This window comes from Macaca fascicularis, chromosome 5 (assembly GCF_037993035.2).
Source record: "Macaca fascicularis isolate 582-1 chromosome 5, T2T-MFA8v1.1".
Lineage (NCBI taxonomy): Eukaryota > Metazoa > Chordata > Mammalia > Primates > Cercopithecidae > Macaca > Macaca fascicularis.
The window spans coordinates 143,327,183-143,339,425 of record NC_088379.1 but is presented as its reverse complement, the minus strand read 5'-3'; the positions used below and the strand labels follow the sequence as shown (position 1 = coordinate 143,339,425).

The 12,243-nt window shown below is 35.5% G+C and overlaps 1 protein-coding gene across 5 annotated transcripts in view; it reads left to right on the top strand.

Moving 5' to 3' along the window:
* SLC7A11 (solute carrier family 7 member 11) overlaps positions 1-12,243 on the top strand; it is a 79,398-nt gene that overhangs the window by 14,009 nt on the left and 53,146 nt on the right. For all 5 annotated transcript variants that reach the window (XR_012435358.1, XM_005555931.5, XM_074040991.1 and 2 more), the window contains exons 4-5: positions 4,701-4,826; positions 8,872-8,971. Coding sequence is in view for 4 of the 5 variants with exons in the window: in XM_005555931.5 (XP_005555988.1) it covers positions 4,701-4,826; positions 8,872-8,971 (226 nt within the window). In the remaining variant the exon portion in view is untranslated. The remainder of the gene's footprint in view (positions 1-4,700; positions 4,827-8,871; positions 8,972-12,243) is intronic.

The window sequence follows — 12,243 nt, the reverse complement described above, 5'->3', positions numbered from 1 at the left end:
CAAATATAGCATATGAAGTGGCTCTGTTTACATCTTTGAAGTCTGGCTATACCTACTTCTTTTCTACCATAAGTAAATTACCAGCACCACCAATTCTTAGGTAAATATACATAGTATTAAAATATACAAGTACTGCAGAACAACTATCATATACTTTCGGAGGATGACAAGTAAAATGTGGAAACAAAGGGTCCTGAAATCCCAGCTAACATAAAGATGAAATTTTGCAGAGAGAAAGAGCCATCGTGAGTTTAAAAGAACTAGGTACACTAATGGAATCATGTATGTCTTTTGAACTACTTCCTCATTGTTACCTGGGAACTAATTAAAAGTGTGGGCTCCAGAGTTAGATTACCTGGGCTCCAGACTCACCTTCACTGTTACTACCTATGCAAACATAAGCAAGTTAAATAATATCTTGAGTCTCAGCTGCTCATCTGAAAAATAAGGTCGATAAAATGACTATGTCATAGAGATATGAGGATTAAATAACATTATTCATGTAAAGTGTTTGTAGAATGTCTGCCATGAAATAATAGTTTATATTTATATATTGCTTAACATTTTTATTCCCAATAGTGAGATCCTAGATATAAACTGTCACTCTGCTTTTTAAAGTGTTTGTTGCTACATATCTTCTCTAAAATTAATGCATCCAGGAGACGAATGCTAATAAAAAGATAAAAGGAATCCAGGCAGCCATTACAAAACAGCAGTGAAACAACCCGCTTTATCTCAACATGTAACATACTTACACAGTATCCATATATTTTATCAGTTTAGCACAAAGTACTCAGAATTCAGAAGCCAAGAAGAACCTGAACCTGGGAGAAAACCCAATATATCTAGACTCTGTAATCTCACTCTTCAAAACCCAAAGATAGACTTGAATTACACAGTGCAGAGAGAACTACTTGCCAGTCCTTAAATCACAGCTTTAGTCCTTAACATTCCCCTAAACATCCTCTTCAAATATAGCTTCCTTCAAATATGTATTTCTTATCTCCAGGATTTATAGATATAGCTTCCATTGCCACATTTCAGTTCTTAGGAAACTGCATCATAAATAAGTAAATAAAAACTATATGTCCCTGTATTTTTATTCTGGTAAAATTTAAGGCGAGCACACAAAGAATGCCCAAACTGATATAATTATTTCCTCATGTGTGAAATTAGCAAATTGTTATTCAAAGGAAGTAAAACTAGGACCAGAGAACTGGCTCAGATTTCTTTCATTATGGCAGTTTGGGCAGGTAGTATTTTTAAAAACTACATATTATTTGTTTCAGAAACTCAGAAAGCTCTTGCGTTTAGTGAATCCCAAATCCCTTTCGATATTGTTGGATAAGCAACATATATAGACATAAATTTCACTGTAAAGACACATGATGAAACAGCAGTTATAGCCACTGGAGAAGCTTCACTGTGACTCTCACTGGCTGCCTTGTTACTTGTTAAGCTGCGCCTTCAGGGCAGTACAGGTGCATCTCAGCTGGAATTTGGTGTACCAAATAATGAGGACAATGTCTGGATGCTCAGATAAAGCAGGGCTTTGAGAACTCTTTGAAAAAAATTCATCTTTTTTTTTTCTTAAAAAATTTATTGAGGTATAATTGACATACAATAAGCCATACATGCTTTAAATGTACAGTTTGATAAAGTGTGATGTATGTATTCCCTTGTGAAACTATCACCACAATCAAGTACCCAGGAATGGGATTGCTGGATCATATGACAGATTTATTTTTAGTTGTTTAAGGCACTTCCATACTGTTTTCTGTAGTGGCTATAGTAATTTACATTCCCACCAGCAGTATACTAGCATCTTAATGAGAATTTTTGTTAAGCTATCTGAGAGGAAAGCAGGATGAGATGATCAATTCATAGTATCTGTTGAATTATGTCTTCCATTTGCCTGAGAAAACTTTACAAAGTGTTTTATAAAATCCCAAATACCCAGGTTTTTTTTTTTTTTTTAAATATTTCAATAGGCATTAGGTACTTATACTCTTTATGAAAGTAACAAAACCTCTTTCTTATTTTCAAACATATAGATGGCTAGTTGTTCCAAAAATAAGAATGCCTCACTCTCTCTCCTTCCTTCCTCCTTGCCTGACTCTTTTTCTTTTTATCTTTCTCCTTTCCTCTCCTTTCTTTTTCTCTCTTTCTCTCTATATAACAGTTCTTTTCTACTGCGGAAAGAACTTTCATAAATGCAGACTGCTTTGGGTTTTAGGAGCCCTATTTGAAAGAAAACACTGCCCTTTTGTTGCTGGTGGCCACATGAGACAGTTTTTTCACTTTTACACCAACGTTGAATCTCCTTAATTAAAACAATAGTCATTATTGTATAATGACTCATCGCACAGTCATTTGCATAGAAAAGGAAAGGAACCACTGGATGATGGAGTGGGGAGCAGAGTTACACTAACATTTTCCATATATAAGTGCCTTATGTTGGAGAGACATAAATAATTTTATTTTTGTGATTCCTCTGATAAAATAATGCACTTTGTGATTGACGACAGACCTGTCTATCCCTTCATGTTTTCAACTTCCAGCACAGATGAAATATGCCCCCTTAGATGCCCCTGTAGCTTATTCAGGGGTTTGGCCTTTTTGGTCATTCTCATAATTACTCCTTTGAAATATTTCTTCATTAGTAACCCCCTATTTCACTTGGTATGGGATCTTCTGGTCCCTTATTTTTCCCATCTTGGAGTTTTTTCCAAAAACAAAATGTATTTTATTGCTTCATTTACTTTTTAAAATTTTCAGCTTTATTGAGGTACATATGACAAATAAAATTGTAATTTTAAGGTGTACAATGTAATGATTTTATTTATATATATATTGTGAAATGATTATCACAATCAAGTTGAGTTAACACATCTATCATATCATTTAGTTACCCCTCTTTTTTTGTTTTGTTTTGTGGTGAGAACATTTAAGTATATTTCAAATATACAATTCAGCATTTGAAACTATAGTCACCAAAAAGGTATATATTCATTATAAAATTTATTAAACTATTCCTAAAAATAAATTTAAAAAACTGAAAATTATTTAGTATTCCTATAAACACCTGCTGTTGATGTTTTGGTAAATATGTTTCCAGATCTTTCTATTACTCCTTCCTTCCTTCCTCCCTCCCTTCCTTCCTTCCTTCCTTCCTTCCTTCCTTCCTTCCTTCCTTCCTCCCTTCCTTCCTCCTTCCCTCCCTCTCTTCCTCCCTTCCTTCCTTTCCTCCTTCCTCCCTCTTTCCATCCATCTCTCTAACTTGCTGTATTGATCAGTAATATGTCATGAATATCCTTTCTTATAATAAATATTTAACTGCCTCATAATTTTAAGTGGCTACATATAAACTATTAAAATGATATACCTTAATTAGCCTTCCTTTAGGAGGTTTAGGCTATTTCCATTTTTTTGCCTTTAAAGATTATGTGTTGCTAACATTTGCATTGATTGTTAAATTCTGAAGTGAGCTAGTAACTATATTAGGCAATGAAAACTGTGAGGCAGACTCATTACTATACATAAGAAAACTTCCAATTGCAATTTAAATAATAAGAATTCTGTAGGAGTTTTGTTTCTTTGAGAAATATCTTTACATTTTTAATATCTGTTTAGGGAGAATATACCTTTATAAATATAAAGGTTATAGTTAATAACTGTAAATGTCAGGAATAAAGTAATGTTTTGGGTTGTTAAAACTGAGCATAAGGTTGTGGAAAGAGTATAAAGTTGAAATCCACTGTCTAGAATAACCTCAGTCATCCCAGCAGAGTAGGGGAGAAAGGTCTTAGAGCATCACCATTCCCCCTGTGCCTTAGATTTTCTGACTGAGGACCCAGTTCATTCATTCAACAAAAATGTATTAAGCTACCCAGGCCAGGCATGGAGCTGGATACTAGCAATACAGCGATGAATAAACCTTGCGCTATCCTTGAGGTTTTCATGCTCCACAAGGTGTCGAAGGTGAATAGTTATTGCTGCTTGGGAAATTGTGGATAGCGTCAGTAAGAATGAAAAATTCTGCTGGCTTGAACCTAATATGCATCCTAGACTGGTTAGTCTTTTGCACTCATCACTTAGAATATTGTGCTCAAGCCCTAAAATATATCTTGAAAAACGATTCTTGTACAGTAGGTTGAAAGTCGCCCCTTGACATGCTAATTAGAAAGAAGAAAACCAAAAGAAAAGTGCTGCCTGAGGCTAGTCCTGAGAATGAAAAATAAGATCTGAACCAACTTCTACATGTCTTGCCCTTTCTTGAGTGTGATCCACGGTGGCAGGCATACCGTCATGGAGACAGAAAAGAGTTGCCACATCAAGCTAGAGAGTCAAATTCAGCCATCTGATTGGATGAGGGTTTGGTTAGAAGACATTTTTATAGGATTGTCAGAGTACTACAATATATGCCCACTCTTACATACAGAGAACAAGAGAAGAATTCCTATTGTCCAGAGGTTTTATCCACATTTCTCAAACTTTAATGTGTATAGAAACCAGCTGGAGAACCTGTTGAAATGTAGATTTGTATTCATTAGGTCTGGGGAAGGGCCTGGGATTCTGCATTCCTAAAACAGCAATGTCAACACTGCTGCCTCATAGATTGCCCTTTGAGTAACAAGGACCTAAAATGTCTTTGTGCTGTTGAGGATTCACCTTTTGTAACTTCATCTATTTGTTTGCAGCTGTAGTGATGGTCCTAAATAGCATGAGTGTCAGCTGGAGCGCCCGGATCCAGATTTTCTTAACCTTTTGCAAGCTCACAGCAATTCTCATAATTATAGTCCCTGGAGTTATGCAACTAATTAAAGGTATGGACTGAAGTAAATGCTTTTTAAAATACTTATCTGCTTTTGGTCTTTTTTAACACTAACTTTTGCTTGTACTAGCAGAATCCTTAATTAGTCTCTGCTTGTGGAACTTAAAGTCTATATTGTCATCTAATTGATTTGAACGGCTGCTACATTGTGAGTGAGTTGGTTTTTACAGTTGAATGGCAGAAAGAGGATTAAGACTGGGCCAAGCAACAAAATAAGGCATCAGAGAATTTTCTAGGTGTAATGGTTTGAAGTGAAAACTCAAAGTGGAAAAAAAAAAAAACTGCCATTTAGTTTTAATTACAGATAAATATGTCTTTTTTTTTTTTTACTTTAAAATTGTCTAATAATAGTAATAAAAATCAAAGAGAAAAAGGTATCTGGAAAATAATAAAAGATGATCAATAATTCTTTGACTTTCTGGTTATTATTCCTTTTAAATTGAGAATGGTATCCTCAAAAGAGGAGTCAATATCGGAACAGCATTCCTAAACACCAAAATTATATCACGCTAAAATAGTTGTAAAAACTTAATTTTTATTGTTACATTATTTTTAATATAAAATTTGCATTTCTGTGATTCCTCGCTTTATAGAGTTTAACATTTAATTTAAAAAAAGAAGTTGAGAGGTGATACTTAGAGTTTTAGTTGTTTTAGGAAAGAAGGCACGTGCAGTTGCTTAAATTCAGTGGAAATTGTTGGAGGACAGAGATTCACATGTGTTATTTAATTAGCAACAGGAATATAGCAGGAAATAAGAAAGTGAGAAGAGATTGTAAAGGAATGACATAACTTGGGCATGTTAAGTATTTAATGTTTACATTGATATTGTCTGTTCCAAGAAAGGGAATTTATAGAGAAATTTAATGATGTTGCAGAAGAATTGCACCAGGCAAAAGGAAATGCCAACTTTTGGTAAAATCATCACTGTTGGTAGAAGCATTAAACAATGACAAACACTGAAAGATCAGCTACTCTGCAGCTGGGAAAGGGAGCTGTTGTTGCCCATTTAATAAGCCTAACGGGAGATTTTAGAGCTCTGCTGGCGGAAATGCTTTTATGAAATCCGGCAACCGCAGCCAATGCAGAATAAACACAATGTAGATTTTGACCGTTAGAGCTTGCTCTGAAGAGAAGACAGGAGCTTGCTCTTCTAATACACCTTGGCCTCCACAGAGCTAGCCTGCTCACTTCTATCTTATTCATTAGGAATGTAGGCACAATAATCTGTTTTGTTAGTGCTTTATTTTTCTGAGCTAACTCTTCAGTCTTCTGTAAGGAGTTTCTTCAGTATTTGAAAAGTGCAGAATCTCTGGGTCATTGGCTGTTCTTTAATACTAGTTTAGATTCCAAAAGATTATATGCAATCCCTTGAAACTAAGATATATTTTCTTTCTTTTTCTTTTTGGTGTAATGTAAGACACTGTAGGTAGCATTATAGACTATATTCCTTTTTTACTGGGTATTTATATATGTATATGAGGAAGGGTTTGGTTGCTCAAATGTTACTGTATTACAAACTCCTTGAGAGCAGAGGTCATGATATATCTTGAGGTTTTTTTGGTGGCTACCATACAGAGATATTTCAATCAATAATTATGATATCAATGCTTAATGTGACAGGCTTATTCAGAGATCTCACTCAACAGAGAAATTCCCTGAGAATATTACCACATTTAATGTAAATGTTAACATTTAGAGACCATTGTTAGCAGGTATATTTGCTTGATTACTATAAAATTGTGATTTTCTTTCTCTCTCACATGATCGCACATTTTTCACATTAATCTGAAACTCTAGTAAGAGACTTTGTTAATACAGATTGTGCTTTTATTTCTATTCTAATCATATCCTGAAAGTAGTTGTATGTAATGTATTCACTTATGAGGGTTTGTTGAACTTTCCTTTGAATATTGACTTTAATCTTCATGAGACCTCTGTTATATAGCCAAAATATTCCTGAATTCTAGAAACAAAATACCTCTCTTTTGTAATATTCTCAAAATGGCACTTTTGAAGATCTGTGCTTGTGACCCAGTCTTTATAGAATTTGGCTTTTCTTATTGATTATTTGGTGCTGTACTCTTAGAAATATTGTGCCTTTATGCCAAAGAGACCACAGATTATGATAAAAGAATATTCAACAGATGCTTTTCTCTTAATTCCACTACTTATATTTTTCTTCTGGAAGGACACAACGATGTCTTAGTAAAATGGGCATTTCTGAATTTATCGTATCATTTAAAAAGTGAGCTATGTTTGGGAATCATTTACTTTGACGGAAAAAATGTTTAGCATGTAACTCAACATTCTCCACTTTTGGTCTTCATACTCACACATATTATATTTATATATATGTTGTGGCTGGGCAATGAATGCAGGAAAAACTGAGATTTGACTTGGAAGAGAGAGTGCCTCATACACATCATCCATCTCCTGTCCCCCTTATGTTTATTTACATGAAGTTTTATTTTAAAACAAAGTCTCACTTTCTATTTGGATAATCTCATTTGATATTTTCTTTGGGTAGTAGAAACATTTTTTCCACTTAAGCTTGAATATTGACTGACTAAAGTGAATCTGAATTTCTGACTTTTAAAACTATTCAAAAGATATAAAAGAAAAAGTTCCATTGTGATTCACAAAATAGAGAAAAAAGTGATGAATAAAAGTGTTCAATTCACATGTTGCTGCAAAATTTATTGAAACCTATTTATTTTAGAATTCTTTATAATATTTTTTCAATATTTCTAGGAAAAAAACATGTCATTCTCTAGGACAGGGTCATAGGGTGAGTGCACTTTCTCTGTAAAGGAAAAGATAGTAAATATTTTCAATTTTTCAAGCTGTATGGTCTCAACTCTGCTATTATAGGCTGAAATCAGCCATAGGCAATACTTCATGAATGGGCAGTACTTCATGAATAGGCATTTTTAACTTATAGATAAAGAAAGCTTTATCTACAAGAAAGGCTTGTGGCTGGACGCGGTGACTCACGCCTGTAAACCTAGCACTTTGGGAGGCTGAGGCAGGCAGATCCGTAGGTCAGGAGTTCTAGACAAGCCTGACCAACATGGTGAAACCCCATCTCTACTAAAAATACAAAAATTAGTTAGGCATGGTGGCGCACGCCCATAATCCCAGCTACTCAGGAGGCTGAGGCTGGAGAATCGTTTGAACCCGAGAGGTGGAGGTTGAAGTGAGCCAAGATCGTGCCACTGCATTCCAGCCTGGGCCACAGAGTGAGACTCCATCCCCCCCCCCCCCAAAAAAAAAAAAAAAGGCGGGGGGAAGGGGGGAAGGATGGCATTGGGAGTTATACCTGATGTAAATGACGAGTTGATGGGTACTGACGAGTTGATGGGTGCAGCACACCAACATGGCACATGTATACATATGTAACAAACCTGCACATTGTGAACATGTACCCTAGAACTTAAAGTATAATTAAAAAAGAAAAAGAAAAAAAGAAAAAAAAAAGGCTTGCAGTTTGGGTTGGCAGACATGGTCCAGGGTTTTCCAACTTCTGTTCTAGATGGTAGGCCTCTAATGGACAACGTGGGATAAACAGAAAGCAGAAAGGTAAATTGTGTAGGAAAGGAGTCCTGGGATTTATTTCCACCTCCTTATTAAGGGTAGAACCTTGGATACTTCTGCACATTTTTTTGCCAAGCAAAACATTATCTTCATTTTTAAGAATTCTATTGTATTCATAAAGATTATAATTTACAGAAAACCCTTTAGTCTTCTTTTATGGTCACAACAGAGGCATCCTCAAACAGAGGATTGTTTTTCAATGATATTTTCATCCTTGTTATACATTTATTAAAAGAGAAATGTGAAATAGTGTTAATGATCAATATACTTTTGGAACCCCTTCTGTAGAATGGGTACAGTATTGATAAAGATGGTAATCAACAGAGTGTAAGAAATCTAGACTTAAAACAGTATGGTTCTCCACACCCCCATGTTTCTGGTTAAGAGTGAATAAGAACCAATTCTTTGAAAAATCCTAAAATCAGTCTATTCTAATTACAGGTCAAACACAGAACTTTAAAGACGCCTTTTCAGGAAGAGATTCAAGTATTACGCGGTTGCCACTGGCTTTTTATTATGGGATGTACGCATATGCTGGCTGGTAAGTCGATAGCTCCAGATCTGGTGGTTTATGTAGTTCATTAATCCCATTATGCACTCATATTAAGTGCCAACCAAGGTGCCAGGCAAATGTGAATAGGCATAATCCATATAATAGTAATAAGGTATTGTCCCCTCCACCAGGCCAATTACTTTGCACATGACAACTACAAACATAACAGGTTTCCAGTCAAGACTGCTAGATTTAGCCTGATGTCATAAAAAACAAACAAATGCTGGGTCTTAAGATCCAATAAAAATTACTTATAAGTATGTACCAGTAAGGACATAATAGTGCCGTAAGGTACTAGAGAATAATACTTCGCTTGTCAAAAGGCCTTTCAGCTAAAGCTCCAAGGGTATTTACAAATAGTGATTAATTGATTTTTTTTTTCCAGCTTCTCATGAGAGAAGTAACTCAGATGTAGAAATAAGTATGACATTCCCAGAAGGTAATGGTCATCTAAAGGCAGAGAAAGAGAAACCAAGATAATGCAGTCAACTCTGCTAGACAGTCTACATTTAAAAGGACCTTACATGTCCCTTAAAATTTCCCCAACATCTGAAAATTTAAAAAATAAAGATGATTAAAATCATGATGCCACAGATATATTTCCTTTGATGTATGTCCACCTGTGATACCTACCTTTCTAGTTAAGGCATTAAAACTTTGTACTTGTACCTTGTTTGTTCAGATACTTGAAAACCAGTAATCATGGATAAGAGTGGGACTTTTTCTTCAGTAAATTTTATTGACCTTGTAAGATTTAGTTTAGATGATGGTTGCAAGAAAACCTACACGGTATTATTTAATTATCAAAATCATTATAGTACGATTAAATTTCATTGTTTTGGGGTAAATCATGGCAATATTTATTTTTAAATTGTCTATAAATCTCATTGTTATACAGCTTTAGCTGTGAGAATGATGTAATATTAGGAAACTACACTAGCTCAAAAATTATATGAATGCATTTCCAACACAAATATAATTTCTTTTGTGTCTTTAGTTTTTAAGATCTTACCTTCTAGCCAATGCGCGGAACATAGATATATTTCAACATGAATGGAGTGTTTACCCTATTAATCTCATTGAATTATGAAAATATAGTATTAGAGGATAATTAGGGAGTATGGGAACTTAAAATCTTAACATGGCCTGTGAGGCAAAATACGTTTGAAGATTGTTAGAAGATTATAGCTCTAAGGAGATCAGTGTAAAATATTTGTATATTCCCAGAATATTTTTATACCCATTATATGTAAGCATTAGTTTAGAATCACTCAATATTTTTGAAGTCTTTTTGCTTTTGTCCCAAGCACAATGTGGTGCTAGACATCAAAAGAACTGAGCGTGATCACAGGGTTAAAGCAGAATCAACTGTTCTATGGCTATTCAGCCTGGATCAGAGCTCTGTGCCCTGGGGCTGAAGCCAAGCTACTGGGAGGGTCACTGGGAGACACCAGAGCAAAGCAGGGAGGTAGAGAAAGCTTTCAGCTACAGCCAAGTGTTGGGAGCCGGGCAAGATGCAATCACGAGTGTGGAATGTGAAGATAGTCACAAGGGAGATTTGATTAATTCTGTTGAATGAAATTTCTTTTGCCTGCGAGTACCATAGATCTGTTCCCATGCAATCTTAAAATATTCTTTTGCCCTCCTTACTTTTCTAATAGCCAGAACTAAAAATTCAGGTCACTTGCTTTATGTAGAGCAAAATTTCTCCGCTTATGTAGGCTTTTGAGTGCCGATGAATTTCTCCATGGATGAAGACCCTTTTCATTTTGAATTATCGTATTAATATTTAACTTTATTGATGCTGACCCCAAAATGTTACTCTGATTACAAGGTAAAAGGGGTTTACATGAACCTTTTTTAATACTTTTACCCATATAATCCGCATGTCTACTCCCTATATGAAAGACCAAGAAACCATTGATTTCTTTATTTTCTTGAGGGTTCAATCACAGTATTGGAAAATAAGTCCAGGATTTAAAATGGAATGTTATCTGATACAAGTGGCTTATGTAGGGGACAGATAAGTAACTGTGTTTCTATAACAGGTTGTTGTGCTACCTGAATGCTGCTTTGTGAAGACGCAGAAGTAATCTGGCTGTTAATCTATGGTCATCAGTCTTAGAAAAAGGAAGCTGTGTTTAGAAAAAATATAGTCTGTTGGTGTGGAGTTCTAGAGGAAAAGTTATTATCTGGATGTAAATGAAACAAAATGGAGCCTAAAATAATTCCAAAGAGAGGGGCATTTATTCACTTGCCAGATGTGATCCCTGCCTTTCTGACCTTTCTCTTGTTTTCAAGATATAATTACAAGACTGGGTTGTAGAATTATCAGTAGGGAACTGTAAATGATTCTCCACTCCCTATGCTGCTGCTGTGACAATGTTTGACGCCCCCCTAAAAAAGGTGAGGGCATTGAAAATGAATAAGTCAGAAGCAAAACAGCTATTGTCATCAGAGCTTACCGCCCAGCCTGTTAGCCTGTAAGTAAAAGCAGCAAGAACATTGTTGTCCTGGAGACCTTGCTCTGCTAGCACGGAAAAAGATACCACCAATAGAGGAGGCTTTTGTCTCTGAGGAATGCAGAAGCTTTCTAGGATGATAAAGCTACTTCACAGAAACTTGAGTAGGGGAAAAGAAATCATTAACTCAGGTCACACAGTTGGGTCAGAACAATGTTAATAACATTGCCAAGGTCTGCATTCAGAGAAATACATCTGCCAGTCCCCCATGTGGCCCTGGGGAACTCAGTCCCATATCCTGATCCAAAGCTAAACATTGCTTGGTAGGGTTTTCTTTTTTTTCAATTGTGTGATAGAAAATCGTTTTCAGTGTCTTTTTCTCTTCCTTTTAAATCCTATCCTCAATGGATTTAGTCTTTCTAGAGCACTTACTAGGATTATTTTGTACTATTGTGTCAAATCTAATCTAAAGAAGCAGCTTCTTTTAAAAATAATTCACATAGTTGGGTACTGGAATGCTTTGCTAGCATTGCAGTATCTTTTATGCACAATCATGGAAAAGATGGAACAGATCTTATGAGCATTCTCTAGAGGCCTTGAAGTGTTGTAAACCAAAGAGAATATCATGGACTCATTCCTGGAGACTAGAACGTAAAGGTGGATTTCCCACAGGATGTGTGAATGTTTGGACTAAAACAAGAAGCTTTCTCTTTCCTGCCCACCACCCTGCTCCAAGTCCTTTCCTTTTCTCTACTCCCTGGAGGTATGGCAAACATTTGAAATTTTGTTCTATTTTTC